Source organism: Natator depressus, chromosome 10, assembly GCF_965152275.1.
Source record: "Natator depressus isolate rNatDep1 chromosome 10, rNatDep2.hap1, whole genome shotgun sequence".
NCBI classification, from domain to species: domain Eukaryota; kingdom Metazoa; phylum Chordata; order Testudines; family Cheloniidae; genus Natator; species Natator depressus.
Window position 1 is genome coordinate 29,957,661 of NC_134243.1, and position 25,721 is coordinate 29,983,381.

At 43.8% G+C, this 25,721-nt stretch overlaps 1 protein-coding gene across 10 annotated transcripts in view; it reads left to right on the plus strand.

Annotated features, from left to right (window-relative positions):
- GLYR1 (glyoxylate reductase 1 homolog) overlaps window positions 1-25,721 on the plus strand; it is a 68,131-nt gene that overhangs the window by 454 nt on the left and 41,956 nt on the right. For 6 of the 10 annotated variants that reach the window (XM_074965558.1, XM_074965560.1, XM_074965557.1 and 3 more), the window contains exons 2-11: window positions 2,370-2,406; window positions 4,048-4,127; window positions 14,577-14,715; window positions 15,351-15,593; window positions 18,975-19,061; window positions 19,984-20,040; window positions 21,247-21,297; window positions 21,389-21,462; window positions 23,110-23,209; window positions 25,425-25,535. In XM_074965558.1, the coding sequence (XP_074821659.1) occupies window positions 2,370-2,406; window positions 4,048-4,127; window positions 14,577-14,715; window positions 15,351-15,593; window positions 18,975-19,061; window positions 19,984-20,040; window positions 21,247-21,297; window positions 21,389-21,462; window positions 23,110-23,209; window positions 25,425-25,535 (979 nt within the window). Of the gene's footprint in view, window positions 1-822; window positions 915-2,369; window positions 2,407-4,047; window positions 4,128-14,576; window positions 14,716-15,350; window positions 15,594-18,974; window positions 19,062-19,983; window positions 20,041-21,246; window positions 21,298-21,388; window positions 21,463-23,109; window positions 23,210-25,424; window positions 25,536-25,721 lie in introns of all 10 variants that reach the window. The other 4 variants (XM_074965555.1, XM_074965556.1, XM_074965562.1 and 1 more) reach the window with 2 other exon arrangements.

Genomic DNA, 25,721 nt, shown 5'->3' on the forward strand with positions numbered 1-25,721 from the left:
AGGTCAGGGCAGAAAGCAGGGTGAGAACTGGGGCACTTCCACAGGAGGTGTCAGTGGCGAGATGGTGCAAGGCACTGGCCTGTTGCCTACACATCACTGGGGGCAGAGAGTTGATGGGGGAGTTATATGGGCTTTGGGGGGGCCAGAATAGGATCAGAGTCTCAATTGGTCAGGAGGTATTGGGTTGAGGACAGGGTGGGGAACAGAGCAATGGGTCTCTATTTCAGGGTGAAATGTGGGGCAGGCTTTGCCTGTGCAGTGGGTAATGTGCTGTTACCTGGGAGTCTTTAGGAGTAAAAGGGATAGAAAATAATTGCCTTAGCATTTTTGGAACTAGAAGACCGGGTGAGGCAACCACCTAGAGATCAGAAAAGGTAGAGGAATGAGGCAATGGGTTGATTGCTTGGTGGATGGTGCTGGATATTCAGGAGTCACCTGGGGTTTGTGAGCAGAGCAAGGAAGGGGTGATCATTCAGATCTGGGTGTTGCTTATAGGGAGTGATTTATGTGATAAGCAACACAATATAGGAATGGGATTTTTTTTTCCAGGTTGGGCTATCCCTGTTGGAGCTCACAGGAGCAACTTTCCCCTGTCACCCGTGCTTTATCCCCAAGCGCAATTGAAGAGTCATGGTCTCTATATTTCCAGCTCAGGAGGACTGATGAGGCCTCCTTCAAAGCTTGTTAGCACTGCTCCTAAAGTGTTCAGGCTTCACTGTGCTTCTAGATTGCATTGAATGGCGGGTTAGACCTCACACTAGGGCCTGCAACAAATAGCTAATCCCCAACACGCAAGTGTATGCATTTATATTTATATCCCAGATAAAAAGAAGTGCGTGGTCCAGGCTGACAACTGCAGTTTCTCATCCGAAACATTGACAGTGGTGTGAAGTTTGTCTAATTTATATAGCAAAGTAAGTAAAGGTTGATTCCTTTAGCTGAACTTGTTTCAAATGAGTGTTTTGGGAGTGCACTGCTGTTAGTGATGTTTCTGAATGCAGATCATCCAGCTTGAGTTTCATACGTGGCCATGTAGTCAAGGCACAGCTGCTAGGCCCACCCAAAAAGAACTGTAGCCATAAGACTTGGAGGGAGATGGGAAAGGAGAAAAACCTTGATAAAAGGAGAATTGATGGATGCAACAGTAAAAGAAAGTCATGGTTAGTGTCCTTCTAAGCAGTGTTTCTGCCATTACCAGCTTGTCCTCTCTGTGGAATCCTCACCTCATGGATGTTGACATGCTACTTGCTGAAAATTTTAGTTCAGGAACTGGCAGGCGCTAAGGATTCTCTGCCGGTCTCATGCAAGACAGTGACTGATGCCAGATAAGGTTTTGTGAATATTTGTAGTTGTGTGAATGACAGGGGTAGGAAGACTATGCTTTCATGCTGACACCAATTCTCTCTTTTCCCTCACCCCTTTCTGTGAGGAAATGGTTTGGCTTAGACTTTGTGATGAAACTTGCAAAGGCAGGAAATAAACTTTTCTGTGTATCTAGTGGGCCTGCAGTATGTTTCACAAATCTTAGGTTTCAGAGTAGCAGCCGTGTTAGTCTGTATTCGCAAAAAGAAAAGGAGTACTAGTGGCACCTTAGAGACTAAGCTAGCACCTGGAAGATCAGTACTAAAGCTCTTAGTACTTTGGTAAGACTGAATGACATTTTTTTGCTCCCGTACAAATGATTAGTTTAATTGCCTGCATCAATACGAAATAAATTGTTTAGTCTCTAAGGTGCCACTAGTACTCCTTTTCTTTTTTCACAAATCTTAGTAGAATGATGAGTGGCTGAAAAAAGAGTGATAATGGAAGTAACCTTGCAACCTTTGATATAGGAATTACTATCTTAAATTATAAAATAGTACATTTTAGGAATCACAGCTACCTGAATTGGAAACGTTTGACGCTTATTAGACTTTTTCTGTCCTGAAAAGTCTTAAGTTATCAATCCAAACTCTGGATTTCGTATTGATGCAGGCAATTAAACTAGTCATTTGTAAGGGAGGAAAGAAATGTCATTCAGTCTTACCAAAGTACTAAGAGCTTTAGTACTGATCTTCCAGGTGCTAGCTTTACCACCTCTGTTCTTAATGACTTAGGCCCTGATCCTGTAATGACCTCCATGTGGGTAGTCCCCTGTACCCATGCAGACTTCACTGCGGGTCAGCATGGCCACAGGCATCTGCTCACATGGCACTTGGGAGCATTGGTGAGTGCTCTTCCAAGCTGAACAGTTTTGTTCTGTCCTGGTAGGCTTTGTGGCTTATATTATGTAAGCTCTAACTTTTGAAAATAAATTGCAGTAGAAGCAGGTAGAAGTGGAGCAACTGTCTTTTCTGTTGCTAGTGGCTGACCTTTTCATTTTTCCTTAGGGGGAAGCTGGGCCGGTATCCTCCTTGGCCAGGAAAGGTGAGTCTGCTTCTGTCCTGAAGGGAGCAGTTCATGAAAACAATTCCAGTGAAGATTTAAGATTCTTATAGTTTTCTTCTTTAATTTTTAGCTAAGAAGCTCTTTGGCCTTAATTGCGAACCAGACTATTCATCAGGGATTTTACTTGACTCAGAAGTTCAGTCTGTCAGTAGCAGCTGTTAGTTCAGATGGAATGAAAAGCAGTACAAACCAAATTGTCAGAATCTGGAACTGATTGTATCCCCCAGTCGTAGCAATTTAATCCCTATTGCTTTCTGCAAGACAGGTTTCTCTTCTCTCACAATAAATTGGCTAAATTGACTACATGCACTGTCTTAAGTAATAAACAGGAGAGGAAAGTCCAGATTCCCAAACTAATACTTAAAGTTACAGTTTTGTCATGTTCTTTGGGAGAAGACACTGGGTGATTGTGGATAAAAGTTCAAGATAGGGGAAAGAAGATTTTGTGTTTAAAGTCAGATTGCAGGCACTGTTCATATACCCCTCCCCCGCCCCAAAGTGTTCTATTTTCTGTTTTTAGTGTAGGTACATGTGCTGACCTAACAATATAGGCGTTGTCTTCACGAGAAAAAAAAGTGCATTCCTAACTTGTTAGCTTGAGTTAAAATCCAAAAGAAAACAAAGTAATTTGTAGATTAACTCAACCTGCTAACTCATGTGAAAGTCTGTGGTTTAACTTGTTCTGGTAACTTGCATTAAAACTCCAACCACCTTAGAATCATAGAATCTCAGGGTTGGAAGGGACCTCAGGAGGTTATCTAGTCCAGCCCCCTGCTCAGAGCAGGACCAGTCCTGAACTAAATCATCCCAGCCAGGGCTTTGTCAAGCCTGACCTTAAAAACCTCTAAGGAAGGCGATTCCACCACCTCCCTAGGTAACCCATTCCAGTTCTTCACCACCCTCCTAGTGAAAAAGTTTTTCCTAATATCCAATACCTTGTCCTCACTCGCATTTTAACTCTGAGAAAAACACTCTTTTCTGTACTGAAGACTTGGGCGATAGTTGCTTTATGGGAGCAAAGCTCTATAAACCCAGCCTGGCTTTCCAAATTTTAAAAAGATACTTTACTCCTAGGGGATAGGGAGAACCTCATGTTGCTGATCTTTTGGACCAGTGGAACCTCACTAAAATTCCACTGGTGCGTCTGGGCAGTGTGCCTGAGCCCATGCAACACAGGTATAACTTTGTAGCTTACAGTAAAGTTTGTTCATCTTTACTCACATCTGCCCTCTCTCTCAGGTCCAAAAGCCTCGCAACAGCGAAAGTCATGATTATTTAAAACAAAAGAACCATGAAAATCATGGAATTCACAACAGCTGTGACAAAAGTCCAATCTTATCTCCTGAACAGCAGGCTAAGCCTATAATGCGATAGGGTGATTGTTACTCACAGCACTATGCCTGGAGTTAGCGTCAAAGAAATATATGGATTGTGTGCTTCGGAGGCAGACCTTCGCTACCAGTACAAGCCCCTCCCTACCACCAGTTTGCTTTAAAAATATTTTTAGCAAAGAATCTTTGAAGTAGATTTCTTGCAGGCATAGACTGAAAACTTTAAAAAGCCACAGAATTCTATTGCTGCCTCTCTAACCAACGCTTGTCTCCTCTCTCTGCTCCTCAGATCGTTAATCCGCCTAAAGACCTGAAGAAGCCCCGTGGAAAGAAGTGCTTCTTTGTGAAGTTTTTTGGGACAGAAGATCAGTATGTACCCACTCTCTTCATCTGATGACAATGTTGGCCTTTAAATCACAGGGCTTTCCTGGAAAAGTTTAATGCTAGCATAATAAGATGTAGCTCTGAGACAGATTGCCTTATATTGTCTGTATGTAATTATTATTCTATGATGTAGCTTTTCATGTGGGTGTATGAGGGTTGCAGAGACCTTCTCAAGCATGTTTTGATTTTAGGTGCTGCTCTGACAGAGAGTTCTGGGTAGTTGATCACTTGCTTGGGCATAGGTGTGCCTGGGTTAATGTTAGTGTAACTGTCACCATTTTTCAAGAATAGTATGTGGTCTCTCTTGTTTCTCCTGCCATAAACATAAAGTGGTTTTATTCCCATCACTCATAAGGAGAACACTTTATGATGTCTGATGGCATAAAATTTGCTTGTTTTGCATTTGGGAAGACTGTGCAACATAGGGTGGTAAAGTTATTGTAAGACATTTTTCTATGAAGTAGCTATTTGTGATAAAAGCACATGCCAAAATGAGAAAAATCACACTAGTCTGATAATTACATACCTGCTGTTACTACAAATAATTTAAGATTCCTGGAAATGAGATGTTAGGAAACAACACTACCACCCTGATGTGTTGTTTATTTTTTATATTTGAAGTCACTTTTAGTCAGTTTCGCTATTTCCCTGTGTAATCATTTAGCAAGGGAGAAAATGAATAATTGGGAGGGAACCTCGTTATGAATGCCAGTAAGTAGAAAAACCCTTTACTTTTTTGAAGGAATTAAACAAAAGTGAGGATATGCGCATTAACAGGATGCTCTATCAGGAAATGGAACTTTTATTTTTTAATTGTCATTTTTTCAAAGCATAATGTCAAAGCTTCACTGTCCCTTTAAGGACTGAGGTCATGTAACCAGCCAGGACTAGAAATGAAGCTGCATACCAATAAAATGGGGGCTGCAGGCTTTCAAATAATGTGAAGATAGTGTCTTTAGCTCACAAGTAATCCTGACTAATCAGGCCATAAAGTTGTTAATAGTCAGAGTGTGTATTTTCATTCCTGCCCCTGTATCACTGTAATTCTTCGTTATAACTAACTCATGTTTTTGGGAGAATAGGAAAATATTTTGCTGTAGATTTTGGGGGGCTGTTTTGTCCAAATGATAGCCTGTGAAAAACTGGTCGTATATCTGGAATGTTCCACTTAAGATTAGTGGACAGATAGCAAGTTAGGAGGCCAAAGCTACAAAATAAAAGTGGTTTATCACATGATTCTGAAGTTCAGGTTAGGAAAAATCCTATCATGTGGCAGACTGGAACAGACAAAAACACAATTTGTGAAATGTAATCATTTCCTGGTGGATCATCACAGGATTTTAAAATCCTGCTTACCCTAACTGATGGGTGTGTGCAACTTGAAGTTGGAGCAAAAATAATACTGTCCTTCCACCTCAATTTTCTTATATAGTCCACTAATCAAGAGAAGAAATGGATGCCTTCTGTGGCTCTGTTCTATCTCATACTGGACCTTGTGGAGAATGCATATGTTTAGATCTGTTTGATTATGCCAAAAAATGGGAAAATTTTCTCATTTTACAACCAAATTTGAGATTAGATTCTTAAACCAGTTGCCTTAAACTCCAGCAAGCTGGGAAGGAGAAATTTCATGGTTGCAGAAATAAAGTAATTTACTCCATAGTTGGCTTTTATCTTATTTAATTGTTTAGATTAGTATACAAAAGTAAAAACAACAAGGAATCCTTGTGAAAAGATGGGAGTTGCCTTACCGAGTGGGGGTCAGTGCTAACATGGCCAATTCAATTAGGATGGATGTGGCCCATTTCCAACAGTTTTCATGTGCTGTATTTTTATACCTGCCTACTGTATTTTTCACTCCATGCATCTGATGAAGTGGGTTATAGCCCACGAAAGCTTATGCCCAAATAAATTTGGAAGTCTCTAAGGTGCCACAAGGATTCCCCCTTGTTTTTGCTGATACAGACTAACACGGCTACCCCTGTGAAACTTATACAAAAGTAAAAAGTGATGCATCTAGGTGGAGATAGGTCCCTGACTGAAGATAATAAACCTGAAAAATATTAGTAAGTCAGCTGAAAACAAAACTCCTGTTAACTCCTCCCCTGCCCCACCCCCATCCCGATCAGTCTCCATCAAACTGTGTGTATGCGGATACAAAGACCTAGCACTGGACTATTCTAGTGTAATTAACGCCCAGTTTTGTCTGCTTGTTAAGTTTTTGAGATGGGATTGGCTATAGTATCATCCATATGCTAATGACGCTTGGCTGTACAGCTTATATTGTCTTGATTTGGCAGAGATGGAGATCTGGACAAAAGCAATTCTGGCTTATGTTCGGTATATATACACAATGGAGGAGATGCTGGCTGGCAGGGGAAAGCATTTTGAGGAACTGTTGAAGTCTCACTGCTCTCTCAGTTGAGGACATTTGCCTATCCGTTGGCAAAAGGGTCTACAATCTCAGGCTGTTGATAGACTCCTTTCTACTCAAGATTCCCAGATGGCAAATGTGGCCAGAAATGCCACCTTTCCATCATATGCTAGCTGAAAGACTGCAGTATTGTCGTCTCCATGCCTTTGTCATCTTGAGGTCGCAGTGTGCCCTACCTAGGATTAAGTGTGAAGGCTGCTCAACTCAAAAATGAACACTGGTGCAAAATATGACAGCCCACTCTTTGAGCAGAGTGGATGAGTGGGAACGTGTTATACCTGTGACTTGCATTCTGCAGTGATTGTTGGTGAAACTTTCAGGTGAAATTCAAGGTTCTCCAAGATCCTAAATGGCTTAGGGCCCAATTTAGAAGAGCCTGCCTCTTCATTCTTTGCCCACCACAAAGCTTGTGTTCATGTGCAATGATAAAGCTAACCTGTCCCAAGGGCGAGGCTACAGTGAGCAAGGATAGGGTGTTAAAGATAGCAGAATTGGCTTTGGCCAGAGATGTATAAACCTGAGCCTGGCCGCATTCAGACATCCAGCTTTTCACAGGCTTCCTGCTGATTATGTTGTTCCGTGCATTTAGCCTCTTGGTAAAGTTTCCATTGTCTCTGCCCTTAAAGAAATAGTGCTCCTGGAAGGTGTCTTCCTAGCATGTAGGAAATGTTAGAACATAAGAACGTCCATACTGGGTGAGACCAATGATCCATCTAGCCCAGTATCCTGTCTTCTGACAGTGACCAATGACAGGTGCTTCAGAGGGAATGAACAGAACAGGTAATCGAATGATCCAAACCTTAAAATGCTTTTGCATTTTAAATTAAGGCCCGTGAAGTGCACCCACTACTACTGGGGGCATTCTGCACACAAGATTTTAAAATTCTGCATATTTTATTTGTCCAAATAACAATATAATTACACTGGTTTCAATTATTTTGGTAATTTATTTAAACTACAATACAGTGGATGGAGAATGGGAGTGAGGAGCATTGGAAGAAATCCCCAAACCCCCTTGTCTAATAGTAATGTAGCTAGGTTTGACCGTTTATTTCTAGTTATTAGTCAACATATATGTGCAGCCATGTGCTCCATGTTACATCATAGGCAACTGAAGAGCAAGTGAAGGCTGGGGAATCAAACTCACAATTTATATTGGCTACTTACCATCTCCAGAAAGATCAGTAGCAAACAGTTCATGGAGCACATTTTGACAGGAAATTTTTTCAGTTCAAAAACTTAGACCAGTTCTAATCAATAAAGGACAATAAGCATTTATTACCACTCTGGCAATGTAGAGGAGCCTTAAAACTTTTACACCTGTTTTATACTCCTGGGTGAAGTCATAAAGACAATGGGAACAATTCACTAAGCAGACAGGCTGCTACATTCTGCTCTGCCTGAGGGGACAGAGCCTGCCCCATGCTTATCTCCTCAGAAACACCCTGAAGCCCTGCTCCTCCACTACGAGCATACCGCAATAGCGAGTGAGAGGAACAGAGTGTGTGTGTCTGTCTGTCTCCCTCATGCATGACTGCACCTCCCCCCCCCCCCCACGGCGGTGATTTACCTCTCTACAGACTGCTCTGGGCACCCGAACCGACCTGTCTGTGCTGCCAGGGAGGGGCACGTGACTGCTCTTGCAGTTTCCCTTTGCGTCCCCATCAGAAGTCATTTTTCTGTGGAGAAACAAAGAAATCTGCGGGGGACATGAATTCTGCACGTGCACAGTGATGGAGTATTCCCCCAGAGTAACCCATACACCATAGCAATGGGGGCTTTATCAGTGTCTACAGTAGTAATCTAGTACTTTCACCTTGCTCTGAAGTAGTTTCAATAGTTATGATACACACATTGTTGATTATATAGCTCACTCACTGGCTCCATGAAAGAGAGTGAGATGTTTCAGGCTACCTTAGAGTTCATTTTGGAAGTTGGGAGATTATTAGCTATTGCTCTAATTCTGCAGAGAAATAACACTCGGAAATGTCTTTCCTTTCTATCCCCCAAATCCCAAGTGAAGTCCCATATACCCTTTTCTCAGCAATGGAAACCTTGTAAGTAGGCTGGGGTCTCTAAGCTCTGCTGGAAAATATTAAGCAGGTCTCTCGCAAAATATTGGTATAGATAAGCTCCCTCATCCATCTGATATATAACGGTGTTCCTAGGCATACAATCATAGCCTATCCTATTTCCCAAGCCTACAGATTTGTCATAGGAAGGCTTAGTGCACCCCCACAATAATAACACAAAATAAGGCAAGCAAAGAGAACCCTAACGTCTTTCTCAGACAAATGACATGACTGAATCCCATAAAAATCAAACTCTGTGAGAGAGACCCAAGGTGTGCTTCATCCAATTCAAAATAGTCTTGTATGCAGTGATCTGCTGCTCAACTAGAGGAACTTGGCCTGTCTGCAATTAGCATTGGCAAACAGACATTAGCTATGTGCTATAACAGTGTCGTTCCCTATAGCAGTGGTTCCCAAACTCGTTCCGCCGCTTGTGCAGGGAAAGCCCCTGGCGGGCCGGGCCGGTTTGTTTACCTGCTGCGTCCGTAGGTTCGGCCGAGCGCGGCTCCCGCTGGCCGCGGTTCACTGCTCCAGGCCAATGGGAGCTGCTGGAAGTGGCGCGGGCCGAGGGATGTACTGGCTGTCACTTCCAGCAGCTCCCATTGGCCTGGAGCAGTGAACCGCGGCCACTGGGAGCTGCGATCGGCCGAACCTGCAGACGCAGCAGATAAACAAACCGGCCCGGCCCGCCAGTGGCTTTCCCTGCACAAGCGGCGGAACAAGTTTGGGAACCACTGCCCTATAGACATGGAGTCATTTCAGTGAAATACTGGAAAGTACACTGCAACCTCCACTACCTGATAAATACTATGCTCTTTCACTTAACTCACAAGCCTTACAGCTTGGAAAAAAAATTCGTAGGTATTAGTGTATTATCAAAATTTTATTGTTAATGTGCTGGAGCACCCCATAGTATCTTTCTGAAGCACCAGTGTACAAACTAAATAACCTCATCAGGTATAGGGTCATCTGGGCTTACTGCCTGACCTGAGTTACCCAAAGAAAAATCAAAGACAAATTTTGCAATCCAAGATAAAAGTATAATATGTAGACTGTTTGAAAGATACAAAAATGATGGCCTTAGCAAAACTGTGTTAGTAGTTTCACCAACCCCCGTATCCTTCTGTAATGCCAAAGCTTAAATTCTGCCACTGCTGTTTCCTGGACCCAAGGGGGGTTCTTGGGATAGTAGAGCTTTCTGCTGCAGCTGGTTGGAATGTTCCCCAGTGATCTTGCATTCAGAAAACACTAATTTGGAGTTGGCTTGGTGGTGAAGGTTGGGCTTTTGAAGGTCCGATCAGGTAGTTGGAGCTAGGGTTATGTTCCCTATGGGTAGGGTATTTAGAGCTTGGGTTAGGGTTTCTTTGGGTAGGGTACTTGGAGCTCAGGTTAGGGTTCCTTTGAATAGGGTACTTTGAGCTAGCATTAGGGTTCTTATGAGTAGGTCTCCATGATCTAACGTTAGGGTTCATATGGGTAAGGTACTTGGTGCTAGGGTTAGGATTCCCATGGGGGTACTTTGCACTAGCATTAGGGTTCCTATGGGGGGGTATTTGGCATCAGGGTTAGGGTCCTGTGTATAAGGTACTTGGAACTAGATTAGGGTTCTTGTGAGCTAGAGTACTTGGACCTAAGGATATGGTTCCTATGAGTCATGTATTTGGAGCTAGGGTTAGGGTTCCCAGGGGTAGGGTTGGTGTTCCTATAGGTACAGTACTTACAGGTAGGGTGGGGTTCCTATAGTTAGGGATCCCCATCCTAAGGCTAGGGTTCCTGTGGGTAGGGTACTTGGTGCTAGGGTTAGGGTTCTTGGGGGTGGCGTGTACTTGGCACTAGGGTTAGGGTTTCTGTGGGTAGGGCTCTCTGCCTTGAATTAGTGTTCCTACAGGTAGGGTCCTTGGAGCTTGAGTTAGGTTTCCTGTGGGTAGAGTACGTTGATCTAAGGATAAAGTTACAATGGGTAGAGTACTTGGAGCTTGAGTTAGGGTTTCTGTGGGTATGGTACTTGGAGTTAGGGCCAGGGTTCCTATCTGTAGTGTACCTGAAGCTAGAATTAGCATTGCAGTTCGTAGGGTACTTCCAGCTATGGGTAGGGTTCCAATTGGTAGAGTACTTAGAAATAGGGTTAGTGTTCCTACAGGTAGGGCACTTGAAGCTAGGGTTATGGTTTCTACGGGTAGGGTACTTGGAGTAGGAATAGGGTTCTTTTACGTCTCTCTGCTCTAAGATTAGGGTCTTTTGGATAAGCTATTTGGAACTAGGGATAGGGTTCCTATGTTACTGTGACTTGGAAATAGGATTATCGTTCCTTTGGGTAGGTGATGTGGATTTAGGGTTACGGTTCGTGGGTAGGGCACTTTGAGCTAGGGTTAGGGTTCCTATTGGTAGGGCTTCCAACCCTAGCGTTAGCTTTCCTATATGAAGGGTACTTGTAGGTAGAGTTAGGGTTCCCATGTGTAGGGTGCTTGGAGCTAGGGTTAGGGTTCCTATTAGCAGGGTGCAAGGAGCTGGGGTATGGTTCCTGTCGATAGGATCCGTGGAGCTAGTCTTAGGGTTCCTATATGTTGGGCTCCCCACCCTAGTGTTAGTGTTATAATGCCTAAGGTACTTGTAGAGTTCCTTTGGGTAGCGTGCTTGGACCTAGGGTTAGGGTTCCTGTGGGTAGGTTGCTTGAACCTAGCGTTCAGTAAGGTTAGCACTTATTTTATTTTATGTTATGCCTCAGAAAACTCTTATCTGGATACTTGACCTTCCTTAGCTATGAGATCACAGCCTAATATGTCATTTGAGAGGACTTATGCTAGGTCATTGTTTTTTGAGGCATGCATGTGGAGCTATGAATGCCTTTGTTCTGTGGTGTAGCTTTATTTTTATAGTACCCTACAGCATTGGGTGCTTTACAGACATTTAAGAGGACTAGTCCCTGCCTTGGAGAGATCAGATAAATCTATGGCATGTAGACAAGGGACAAACTAGGGAGAGGAATGCAGACTTTTTTTTCTTATTGTGTGTCTGTGACTTTTCTAAGTCCTCGCCTGCTTGCCGGTATCCCTTAGTCTTTTATACAGATCTTTAATCTTGTCTCCAACAGTCCCCAGTGTCTCTGTCTCCCCTGATGTATTAACCTTGCTCCTCCACTACCAAAAGAATAGTGAGCAGAGAGTTGGTGTACGTATGCATGGGGAAGGAGGTGGGGAGTGGGTAGGTACACACATCAGAGGCAATTCGGAGGAGAAAGTACAGTGGATTCCTCTCCCCCTGCCCCCCTTGTTTTGTTCCCCCTCCAATAAGTTTTTGAGGAACAGACTAGTGGAACTAGTGATTTAATTGAGGGGCCCAAATCTGGAAGGAAGCTGGGGGAAATGCTTCTTAAATGACTTCATTGACTTGTTTCCCAACATTCTTATTGCATGTGTACATGTGTGAGAGAGCGAGCTAGCTAGCTTTTCATAGACCAACACTGCCCAGCTCCCTAGTGATTCATAGGGTGAAGGGTTTCATGCTTCCCAAGAAAGATTCCCTGGACAATTTCTAGGCTGTAGACTGTTGTCTGAGAATCACTGATTTCACTCATTATATTGTGCTAACTCAAAGGTGGGTATGAAGGGGGATGTAGGACCAGGGAAAGGATTCTGTAGGGTGCACAGAATGGAAAGCATTGTGGGATCTTCCACCCTTCAGGGCTACGGTGGAAACTCTAGAGCAAGAACCTGCTTGCAGTAAGTGGAAAGTGTGTAAGCATGCTTCCTGCATAGTGAAACCTGTACTAACCGCAACCTCTAAGCAACAGTTACCTGCTCTAACAGCCATGAAGTTTCTGATCTCTTCTATATTAAGTCCTATGTGAAAAGCATCTATCTGTGAAATGTTTGCAGTACCACACTGACTGATTCAGTGGCTCATTGTACACAATGGCCCATGCTAGTGGAAAGGTAGCTGCTCCATCCAGGCCTTAAGATGGTAAACTGGTCATTGCATCATGAAAAAAGAGCAAATAGGAACAGGCAAAGGGGCAAGACCCAAATGTGAAGTGAAAAGAAAAGACAATTCATCCATGAGCATGAGACTGGAAACTCTGCTATTTTCCTGCTGTCCTAAACAGATCCAGGAGACACAGGCTATTTGTTATGGCTGATCAGAAAATCTTGATGCGGAGGCCAGGGACTTTAAAATGAAAAGCAAAGAATAATGAGATCAGTGAAATACTCTGGGCTTTAAAACTGCACAGATGAACATTCTAAAAAGCGGTGGGGAATTATGATTTTAAGGCAGGTGGATGGAGAAAGCTGCCTCACACCACAGGTTGTTTTTGAAGCTGATTCTCTCAGAGACTGTAGTATATGAGAACAGCTCTCTGGCAGTCTGATTCCATCACGCTGATAATATATGGAACTGGGATTAGATTGCTTGTCTGTTGAGTATATGGACAAGCCATGGAAAAACAAACTAGAAAAGGGCAGAAAAGCTGAGCCAAAGAGCTCATAGATATTCTGATGTGATAGCACAACTGGAAGGTGAGAGAGAAAAGCGGCTGTTAATTGGGAAAGTCCTGCAACTTTTTAAGCATTATGAAACTCTTCAGTACCGAATGTACCAGTTATGTGGAGGAGGTCCGATTTAAAAATAGAGGATTCATGCCATAATGGGTGGATTTCTAATTTCCATTCCTTGAAAAATGAGCTACTAAGGCATCATGTCTTAAAATTTGTGTTTGGTTTATAGCTATGTAGATATGATTCTTGAAAATATGAAATTGAAAAGGCTTCCTGTGAACAGCAGCACCTGTCTGCAGGAGATAACCATTGCTGGGGGTGATCAAAATGTTTAAATCTTCTACCACTGACATTTAGCATCTTTTGTTTTTCAATGGTGCCCATTTTTAAAATTCATTTCCCTGCCTAATGCTGTACAGTGAGCTGCTCCCTGATGAAAATGCTGATGGATGTTCCTATTCAGCAACGTTTCCAATAAGTAGTGCACAGAACTCTACCCTTCCCAATAGTAAAGGGGAAATAGCACTGCAGCCACTTAACTGATGAGGAGCAGTCCGGAATGAAAATTTTGAAGAGGTGGACAACGTGAAAGAAGGCGATCATTCCATATGAGAGCCTACACATTTCAGAAGTGTCAAGGAAAACCAGTTGTTACAGGGAGAAAATTTAGGAGTTTCTTCACAAAGCAGAAGAGAGCTCTGCTTTGATGTTACTACGTTATAAAACACAGTGGTGCGAGCCACTCTTAAACACACTGCCAGCAATTGAGGATAAATGCTTTTTTCATCAAAAGTGAAAAATTTCAGTTTATTACAAGTCATTTGATCCTGTGTGTGTTGAAAGTGTGGTGTGCAGTGAGCTATGGTGTGTGTGCTCTTTTTGTTTGTGGTGGTCACTCAAGTGTTATAAAATCCAATTTTGAAAAATATTGTCTATTCTTCCAGCCCTCATGGGGATTTATACATACATACACAGTACTAGACAAGAATAATCTTGTCTCTGACCAAAAGGTTGTTTTGTCAGAACTGTTAAGTGGCCTCCTGTTGCAACAGTCCTAGGAATAAAATCCCACATTGGGTGTGTGGGTGTTCCCCACACCAGTACAAGAGCAATCAGTTGTGCACTTATAAATGTGTGTACTCACATGTGGGCGCATTGGCAGAGCACATGAATGGTGCCCAGAGGCGAGTTTCATTTGCACAGTTGGGTATGCTACTTGTTGGGGAGGCTGAAGAAAGACTTCAGTGAATGTAGGAGTTGGAGCCGTCAGGGCAGAGGGAACAGAAGTGAGTTTGCTGGTATGGTCAGTCCAATGTGGCCATACTATTGTATATGTCAGTTTTACCTCTACATGGTGGGGTTGGGTGAGGAAGTTGATGTGTGTTTTGATTGGAAAATGTATCAGTAGTTAACATTTTCTGACATTTATTATCAGTGCTTGGATCAAAGTGGAACAGCTGAAGCCTTATCACGCCCACAAAGAGGAAATGATCAAGATTAACAAGGGTAAGCGCTTCCAGCAGGCTGTGGATGCTGTGGAGGAGTTCCTTAAGAAAGCCAAAGGCAAAGACCAGGTGAGTGGTTTTAACTTTGCTTTCTGTGCCAAAGTAGGGCTTGATGTGATCAATAACCAAGCTTCTGTTTTACCTTTATTAAAGCTGGTGGCCTGTAACTTTAAACTTTCCATAGAAGAGTGGTCATGATGGCCATGATACTAGTTAGCACTCACATAGTACTTTCCATCTGCAAAGCACTTAACCAAACATGAATTTCCCCAACCCCATTGTGAAGTAGGTAAGCATTATCCCTTTTTTACTAATGGGGAAACTGAAGCAGAGAGGCTAGTTGACAACACAGTAAATCAGTGCTAAATCTGGGGTTAAAACTTACTTTCTCCTAAACCTTTGTTTTAGACTACAGGATTCCCCAGCGATCCTTCACGTGGCATGTTCTATGAACCAGTTTTTGATTTGACTTAAATGCTAAGCTTAAATGCAAATACATTTGACTTAAATGCTAACTTGAATAATTTCAAACTCAACAGCTTCAAAGAGCTAATTTTTCTTGGACCTGGTGCTGTAATGTGACTTTGAACCATCAGTTTCCTGATAATCAGCACTGGATTCTTGGTATCCCTGGGTTTTTTATGAAAATCACTCAAGTTTCTCTCTCTTCCTTCCTCGCAATCTTCTGTTCTATAATCTCTCAGGCGTCTTCTCATAACTCCAGTGAAGAGAAGAACCGGCGTAATTCCAGTGAGGAGAGAGGCAAGCAGTCTGCTGGTGATGAGAAGCGCAAAGCTGGTGTTTCTGAAGGGAAGTTGAAGAAGAGCACAGGAGAAGGAAAGAAGCGAGCATCTTCTGTCTCCTCAGAGCGAGGCTCAAAATCGCCTCTGAAAAGAGCACTAGATCAGAGCCCCCGGAAGCGGGGACGGCCCCCCAAAGATGAGAAGGTTTGTGTTGTGCATGTCCTGCCATGACCTGTGGACTTTACTGATTGACTCTAGGGATGGCACTTTGGCTTACAGGCCAAAAGGAAGGGCTCAGTTTTGTACCATTTGTAAAGCTGTTCGTGTCAATTCTTCTGAATCTATTAGCGGACCGATACTCGTGACCAGGTTATTGTTGACTGTCTTCTGTGGATTCCTAGCAGGATTAGATAGTCTTTCTTGAATGTTTCCATTCATTTTTTTCCGAGAGATCTTAGAGGGCTGTCTTGTGCGGTTGCACATGGTTCCGTCTTGCCACCCTACCTGCTCAGTGTATGCATGAGGGCCGATTTGAAGATTAGTGAGGAGATGTGAGCTTTAGTGCCTTGAGATGATATCCTGGTGTACATCTCCCCTCCCATCTCATCTGGTTTGTGTGGTTGAATGACTGATACTCTTCCCTCCCTTACTCCCAGTGCTAACAGAGATTGGGGACTTGGGTCAGGACATCTGATTGAGAGTCACTGAAGAAATGCTTGTGGGTTGAGGGAAGCTATCAGAAGCAGTAGTGAGGCTTATTTTAGCTTCTGTGATTGTGGATGTAGTCCCTCTGTTACTGAGATACAATGTAACCACAGGTTTTGTATTCTCAGTTGTTTCTGTGTCTCTGCTGCAGCAACCAAATGTATTTTTGTATCTGTCCTCAGCTAGAAAATTGCAATTTTTTATTTTGATTGTCGCCCTCGCTGCAGTGATCCATGTCTTTGTCACCTCCAAAATGGATTACTATAATGCACATGCTCTACAAGGGACTGCTGCTAAAAACTATTGAGAAACTTTAGTCCGTGCACAGCATGGCAGTCTGCTTGCTCACTGGTTCTTCAAAGGGATCACTTTGTACCTGTGGCTCATGTTCTTTGCTGACTTCCAGTTCACTTTGGAGTACAATTCAAGATGTCAGTCTTGATCTGTAAAGCTCTAATGGGATTGGGCCCTAGTTGTCTGAGCAGCAGCCTTTCTCCTTGATAACTCTGCAGTTAAGTTCCAGCTAACACCAGGTAGTAGATGTGCGGGTACTGCTGGCAAATTAGGTTTAGTGATGAGCTATTGACTCTCTCTTTGTCAAACTGAAGAGAGTGGTCCGGAAGAGAATTCCAGTGTCTGTTAAGGCCTATCTGTTTCTCCTTTCTTCTGAGAAGAGGAAAAGGTGGGTGGGTATTGTGGGTTCTGAGCAGTATTGATGCTCCTGGGGGCTATAATTGGTTAATGCAGAATAACTTTTTATTGACTAACTTATTGTACATGTTCCTTGTGCTTCTGGATAGACAAATGTTAAAAGTTCAGGTATAAATACATGGATTAAAATGGACCTTCAGAATGTTCTGGGGATGAAAGATGCTTTCTTGGATCAGAGCATGATTCCAATCTTGGAGGGTGCATGTTGCTGAAGGTTGTATATGTGAGATCAGTTGCCAGTCATGAGTTTGATCCTCATTGGCCTGAAGACTTGTCAGTCATCTTGGCATGTGGCATTTGTCACATGCAGGGAATGCAGCTGCAGGAGTCATGCCAGCTGCCAGAAATGAGTTGGAGGGATTTATAAAGTAAGTATTTTATTGGCAAACCTCAGCAGAGGCTGTGGAAAGCTGTTCTTATGACATTGAGCTGATCAACTGGCTAGTAAATGTCTGGTCAGAGACAACAGGCTAACTAAGACGTCAAGTTGATAACGGTATGTGCCTCCAGAGAATAATATGCTGTCAATGCCATCATGGAAATGTACAAGCCCAGGCATAAATTCTGTTATCCGTATTATGAAAATAATAATTACAAATCTAATATTTTACTTTTCTGGCCAAAAGAAGAAATACTGTGCACACATTTTCTACCTGTATAGGTTGAGTGGCGTGAAATGTTGGCTTCTATGACAGTGTCAGTTCTGTTTCATAACAGATAGAGAATCTCTTTCTTTATCCTTATTGTTGGGGGGGGCGGGGGAGGAGGGAGATAGCTACACTACTTAATGATGAGAGGTGACATTGCTCAGCTGCCAAGAAGCTCACAACCACAGCTGTACTCTTCTTTAAAATATGCTCAATTTTAAACTAAAGCGATGAATATTTTTAAGTTTGGCAAAATCTGGACATCCATAACTTGTCAAGATCCTAAGGGCCACTAACCTGAATTAAACAAAGCAGATTGTAGCCACCCTTGACTGTCCAAACGGCCGTGCCTTTCCCACTAATTACAAATCCCAGCAGGCAGTGCTTCACCTTGGTCTGAGTGGAAGGTCTCCTAGATCTAGATGGAACGTTACATGCTGGGGTCTGAAATGTCCAGAGTAGTGGTCTGTTTCAAAAAGACAGCAGCAACAAGCCAGATTAGGTCCAGGAGCCATACTTTGGCCATCTTTGTTCTAAGTAACGCGAGCTTCTGCTTTGTTCCCCACGTGAAACTGCTAGTGTTTGGACAGTAATGTGCTCTTTCAGGAAGTAGATCTGGGGAGGGAGCGGGTCATGTTTGTCCATTTCTTGACAGCTGAAAAAAAAAAAACCCTCCAGGAAAATGAAACCAATCATGCCCCATCTCCCTCCTGAATCCTGGTATGTGCTGTCATAGGGGCCTGCGCAGCTTAATTTGTACATCTTCTGTACACCACATTTGCAAAATGCTGCTATAAAACTTCATAATATGCTTCCTCTTTCTTACATGCTTTGCTGAGTAGTGAAGTAGTTGAAATATTGACATGTTAAGTATGATTGTTATTGGAGTTAGCACCTATTGAAATGAAACAAACACCTGAGCTACTGTATTGGGTACTCTGCAAACTGAGGCAGACATTGGTGCTTTGGTTATGCTTGCTTCATGTTGTGAAGGTTTCCTCACTATCTATAGCAGAGACTAATTTTTAAAGAAATGAAAGCTGAGAATCTGGAGAACAATTAAGAAGTCTGTGGCAACATCCCCCTGCCCTGATTAGCTCTCTCTCTCTTTCACACACTCCCCACCCACTCTGAGGGATGGGCCTCACATTTGGGGAAATGCTGGAGTAGGGGGTGTTCAGTTCTTTCCAACTTTGTTTTCCATTTGTGTAAATATATGCATTCCTCCTAGGTACAGTGGGATTTCTCCTGAAATCATAACTCTGTGAAACTCCCCGTGTCAGTGATTCCTACTCTCCTTCATCTTGCCCACTGCTGGACTAGTCTTACACTGACAATGCAATGCATGGTGCAGTGTGAACTTCTTTGGGGAGGGATTTCCCAAAGGCCTGTGAAATGAAAAGTGTTTCATGATGCTCTTCAAAAATTGTCTTGTTTGTATGTCATAAAAGCCAACACTACATGGTCAACCCTTGGGACTCCATCAGTCACAGTTTTTATCACCCTCCTTGTCTCTCCTCAGGACCTCACGATCCCTGAGTCCAGTACAGTGAAGAGAGTGATGACTGGAACAGTGGCAGGATTTAAGTGGCCTCCAGGTGTAAGTGAGGTAATTAAACTCTTAGCTTTCTTTGCATCAGAAGTGATTTAGGAGCTAGAGTGACCCTTATAAGAGTGGATATGCTGGGGACAGTTCATTTGAGTCTCACATTTTCCTAGGCTCTAATAATAATCATAGATTTTTCTTGCTCCTATATGAGGTGGAAAGGACAGCTAGCTTTTTTTATGATACTGAAATGTAACTGAGTCAGCCAGTCAGTGTTCAGGGGAACTGATGTATAAATGAGCAAGCTTTGTTCCTTAGTTAGCCAATTCCCTTCCTCTGGGTCTGTGTATCTTGTCTGTATATTTTCTACATGGTTATTTGTCAGCAGTCACACAGTGTGCCAACATTTCCAGTTTAACATCCTTTTAGTTTTAACTCTATCGTTAGCAGCACAGGTAAGGAGTTACCTTTTAAATGATTTTTTCCTGTCTTCCTTTAACCACCAAAATTGTTCTTGATAAAATCCCAGTTTAAACTGGGAAGTGCTAGGAAGTCGCATGATTGTGCCCCATGGGGCTTAGATGTTATAGAACATATAGTATGGAAGATCATTTGCTGAGTGTAGTCTCAAATTTAATCTTCCTAGTCTTTCTAATTTGACATGCTTTAAACAAATAGCATTTGAGTATCTCTTCTGACCAGGATTCTAGACTGGCTGGTATGCCACCTCATTCTTAATATAATTCAGCCATATTCTCAATCTTTCATTCCCCTCCCATGATTTCCTGTTTCCCCACATGTTCCCTGAGTTGGGAATTACTTTGTCAGAGGTCCTAAAGTAGGCAGGCAGAGAAAGAGAAGCAATTTATCAGGTTTCTTAAACTGGGAAATGCTGCCGTCCGTCTGGGAGAACAGGGGAATCAATGCTGAGGTTGCTCAGTAAATCTCTGGTGATGTTTCTCAGCCTGTGCTTTTCTGATTGCAGCCTGTGAATGATGGTGACCCACATTTCCATCACTTCTTGCTCAGCCAGACAGAGAAGGTGAGCCATAGTAACATAGGTTTTGGCACACTGGTTCAAACAGCTGGTCCATCTAGCTAGGCCTCCTGCCTTCTGCAGGGTCTAATGTCTGATGCTTCAGACAGAATGCACAATAGCCAGTTGTCCAGTGCTGTGCATTTGGAGCTACAGCTATGAAACTCTATCACACCCCTATAGTGGTCCTCTCACTCCCTAACCTTTGGACTTAGGTGAACTTTATTTTAGCATTTATAACTACAAATTTTACAGGCAATAAAAAGTTATGTAGCCACACGATTTGACTCTGACCATCAGCTGCAATGAATTCCCCATGTTGATACTATCACGTAAGAGATGGTATTTCCTGTGTCAAGTAACCCATTGTTCTTGTCTTCTGGGATGATTGATCTACTAGTTCTTTCATCTGGGTAGAGCTTGGTGATTCAGGTCCTGAATAATGAGTGGAATAGGAAGGAGAGCATTACATTGAACCTTCTTGTCCCTGGGAAATGCAGTCAACTAATGCCAAGAAAGACAGGTTGTCATGTGGGATTTTTATCATCAGGCAGTGAAGATTGAGATTAAAGAGAAGGTCAAATAAATGAAGTGGGTTTGTATCCAGGTAGGGATCTGGGCAGAGACAGCTGGATTAAGAGCAGATAGCTGCAGATTCTAGCAGGTTCTTATCTTTAATCTAAATGAGTCTGAAGCCTTTATCACAATCCATTTGTTAAATCCCCCACACCTTCTCCCTTACTAATAAGGATTCTGCTTTTCCAGCCATCAGTGACACACTGAGTGTAGGTGTGAAGCAGGGTGTTCTGCAAGATACTAGTCTGCATCCTCTGGGGGAAAAGGGTTTAGGGGTCTCCATCTTCTGCAGTGTCAAATGTGTGAACAGGTAAGTCCCCTATACTCAGGGCCTCCACCTTCCATTGGTGTGGATTGTCGCATAGGAGCGTGTAGTACCTAGAAGAGAGGGTGAACAGCCTGAGTAAGGGCATTAGGGATTTTGGTACCCTGCATTGCAGGAAAGTTCTGGGCTTTATTTTCTCTCATGGGGAGGAGGGTGGCCGTCTTTTCCTGCATTGCAGATGATAGCGTGGGGATGAGTTGCCTCTTTGTGCCTTTGTACCAAGCATATGGTCAGTTTCTTCTGTACAGGGCAGGATAAAGCATGAGAGCACCAGCCCTTTCCCTAAATGTGTTTTTCTCCTCTTCATATAGCCAACTGTCTGCTATCAGGCAATCACTAAGAAGCTGAAGGTGTGTGAAGAGGTAAGGCAAACTGTCCCGTTGTCTTACTCTTATTGTGTTGAGGTCTGGCAGTTCTGCTAAAGTAAGAATATCTTGTGGCTTGTCTTCACAGGAAACAGGATCCACCTCCATCCAGGCAGCAGACAGCACAGCAGTTAATGGCAGCATCACTCCTACTGACAAAAAGTAAGGCCCCCATGTGTTCCAAGAATCTGCCTTCTCTCCCTTTTGCCACTCAGCTCTCTTTCTCTTCCTCCACCCCCTTCCTCTTTCAGGTGGATCTGGGGAAGCAGCCATTGGCTCTGCTGAGAGAGACAAGGTGGGTGAGGTAATATCATTTATTGGACCAACTTGTGTTGGTGGAAGGAACAAGCTTTCAAGCTTCAGAGTTACCTTCCCCGGACCTGAAGAAGAGCTCTGTGAGCTCGAGAGCTTGTCCCTTCCACCAACAAAGTTGGTCCAGTAAAAGATACTACTTCACCCACCTTGTCTCTCTGATATCCTGAGACCAGCATGGCTACAACACTGCAAACAGCAATTGACTGTCCTGTCATTTAGAATAAATAAACCTTCCCATCCCTCCCCCACTGTTTCTGAACCGTATACTGTCCCTGTGTGAGACTCCTATTCATGGGAAACAGCCACACATGAGAGTGGGGATGCTGCACCATGGAATAGCTCAGCAAGAGGCCTTCAGGATGCTCATAGGGGATTGGGTTTTGTCTGACCCTGACACACATTTGCAGTGTGTGACGTGACATGACAGAATATTACACAGATCAGCGCTTCTGAATGCAGTGTGGGCCGCAAAGATAAAATGTCTCCAGTAATGTCTGGCAGAAAACCAGGTTTGTTTGCTCACTAGCTCAAGCAGCTAGAATGCAAGAGGAAGAGGGTGGCGCTTTCTCCCACCTCACAGGAGCACGTGAGCCTTCTGGTTTCTTCTAACGTTCCCCTTCTCCTTTCTAGAGTGACAGGAGCCAGAGCGGGGCTTCCTGTTTCACTCTGTGACCTCTGTCCTGTTCAAATGCAGATCAGGCTCTGGTCTGTTGTTTGCCGTTAGATCGGTTCTTTCTCTGGGGATGTCAGTTTTCAGCCTTACTCAAGGGGACCCAAAGTAAAGATGAAATTATTCAGGTAAAACCCTTTCCCTGAAGGGGTGGGGGGAACGTCACTTCAGCTGTGAGGAATGGAAATGGGCAAATCCTGTTGGTGAAGGAACTAGAGTGACTCATTCCAACCCTTATATGTTGGTTTGCTTCAAAAGCAGCACGTACAACCAGCTGTGAACCAAAGGGCAGATGTAAAGCTGAAACTGAAATGCATCTGAAATGGCTTTGTTCCAATTAGCATTCAGAAATGCTACATCATGGGGGATGGTAAACTCTGAAGTGTAATTTAGATCCACTCTTACTTAGTATTTCAGTGTCTCCTACTACCATCTGTCATTTTGCTGCAAACTGGCATGATATATACAGGATCCCTGGAGCCATAGCTGCAAAGAAGTTCCTAGTGTGGAGTAATAGGGAAGGAACTTTTGCATGATGACGATAAAAATCTTGACAACCATTAGGCAGCTGGTATGCTGATATGGTCTCATTGTTTCCTTGTGCTCCCTTGAGTACCAGCTTGCTCTTCATATCAGCCTGAACTCTACCTTTGGAAACAGGTGGTTTCTTAAAAATGTTCTTCTAGCTGTGAGTGCGGTGGCACAAGTTCCTCGTGTGTTGGACCTCTGTCATGTGCTCTACAGTATTTTCAGTGGCATCAGTCTGACATCTATTGTCTCTGTGCGTTCCCTTTTCTTCACTGATGTGTGTCTCTTTTCCCCAGGATAGGATTTCTGGGTCTCGGCCTGATGGGAAGTGGCATTGTCTCGAACTTACTAAAAATGGGGCACACGGTCACTGTATGGAACCGGACTGCTGAGAAGGTAAGTGTGTCCATGAGAAGGTGTGGGATGGAGTCTTTCACAGTGGGACCTGTTTAAGTGCCTTAACTTCCAGAAATGTGTGCACATGCTTGGAGGAGTGGAATGCATAATGTCATTGGGTTATTGTATTCAGCTAGAACAGCCACACTGGTCATGGTGTGGAGCTGGACAGCCAAGAAAGGTTTAAGCAAGTTCACTCTGTGAGAGATGTGCTATTTGGATGAGACTCTCCACCCTGGCACCCTGTTGTGCTAAGGTGGAATAACAGCTTCATCTTGAGAACCTGAACTGCTACGATGAGGCTGAGGTAGTTTTCCAGGTTTCATCATCAGAAACTAATTCAAGAACAGCTGATTGGCCATATAATGTTAGTTCATAGTATCCAATGTACTATTTCCCTTCCCTCCTCCTCTTTTGGTGGCCAGTGGGGAAGAAAACACCACACAATATTTTGATCCCAAAAGAACTGCATCAGTGTGACACTGGTGTCTGAGTGTGGAGAGAAATTACTGTCTTTGGCAACAGGAGTCATTTGATGTTCAGCACAATTCATAATGCTCTAGCAAGGTGGCAGAGGAGTTCCGGGCTAGGATTTAGATTCTTTAAAGTGTTTATGAATACTGAGGGGTGTGTGTGTGTGTGTAATGTGCTTGTTTCATTAGATCATGGCATAGAGTGATATATATACACACACACACATGCGCACAAAATAGTGTGGCCATTTTTCGTATGGATGATGAGACAACACGCCCCCCCTCCTCCCCCCAAACACAGACAGTGGCAGAAGGCTGACCAGCTGGAGAAGCAGACAGTCTAATAAATTAAACCCCACATTGTTCTCAGTACTGTGGATATTCCTGCTGACAAAACAGGAGGTGCCATTTGACAGTCATCTTCCAGCATTTTCTCCCCTTCCCTCAAACTTTGGAGTATCCAAATCTTCTATGACTTCTCACAGGATGCACTCCGCCCTCCCCTTTTACATATTCTCAGAATATTTTCCTTCTCTTGTACTCTGTCCCTGCCTCCTGGGGTTCAGGAATTATGAAGGAGGCACCTTGTGCGTCAGAGTCTCCATAGTGGTCTGTCCTTCTGCTAAGATGCCAGGTCTGTCTCACATCAGTCTGGGCACAATGGTTAGAGTGTGTGTTATGGCAGTGGCTTAGAGCGGTGGTCTCCAAACTTTTTTGATCGCGCACCCCTATCAGTAAAAAATTTTTGAGCATGCACCCCCAATATATGTATATTTATTTATGTATAAATTATATACATGTACTACTGTACTAATATATTGTGTAAATTATAAAACAAACACAAAAAATAGAAATTAAAAAACGAGATAAAGATGAAATAAACAATATTTTTAATTTTTTTTATTTTATTAACGGTACAAAAAAACTTTTTGCTCTCTTTAAAAAGAATTATTAATTTTTAGTGAGAGCAATGTGATCGAATGTGCTTTATTATTTTTGAAAATCTTCGTTTAACACTTTGTGATACAGTGGGCGCTCAGGGTGGGGTGCGGGGTCTGGGAGGGAGTTAGGGTGTGGGAGGGCACTCAGGGTGGGGGTGCGGGAAGAGGCTCAGGGCTGGGGCAGGCAGGAGGCGCAGAGCACTTACCTGGGGCAGCTCCTTTTTGGTGCAGGGGGTGTGCTGGTGGCTCTGCGCAGCGCAGCACCACTCTCATGGCCACTCTTCTGGGAGCTGCGATTCTGGGAGCTGCCCCGCCCTCGGCAGGCAGGGCCACCTGGAATGCAGGGGCTTTAGGGGCTTCAGGGCCCTGGGCTAAGGGGGCCCCGGGGCCCTGGCCTGCAGCTCTAAAGCCCCTCTCGGAATGCGGCCCTGAGAGCACAGGCCAGAGGACTCAGGAGGAGCAGGGGCAGCTGCGCTTTCCCTTCAAAGCGCCGCTTCTCTCTGGCCAGCTTTGAAGGGGAAAGTGCCGCTTCTTTCCGCCCACTGGCTGCGCAGCTGCCCCTGCTCCTCCACGGGCCAGGGGTCTCAGGGCCGCCCACTTTTTCTTTCTTTCTTTCTTCCGGCGGTGCTCCTCCTGCCACTCTGCCCTTTTGCTCCGGCGGTGCTCCTCTTGCTACGCCCCCCAATCGATCGTCTTGTGCACCCCCTGGGATGCGTGCACCCCACTTTGGAGACCACTGGCTTAGAGGACCTGTTGCTTTGTGCTTCCTGCTCCTTACGTTTGGATCTGTGACTTTTGCAGTGTGATTTGTTCATCCAGGAGGGGGCACGGCTGGGAAGAACCCCCGCTGAGGTGGTCTCGACCTGTGACATCACCTTCGCCTGCGTATCAGATCCAAAGGCGGCAAAGGATGTAAGGATTATCTCTTTCTTTCCTAACCGGACTGCATGTTAGAGTCCTGACTTGTCTTGCCCTACCCAAACCCTTTGGACAGTCACGGAATACAGGTTCCTGGTTCCACTGAACACATTAGTCAGGGTCATTCCAGTTGCCAGACAGCACAGTAGTAATTTTTCGAACAAAAACATTGCTGTATCC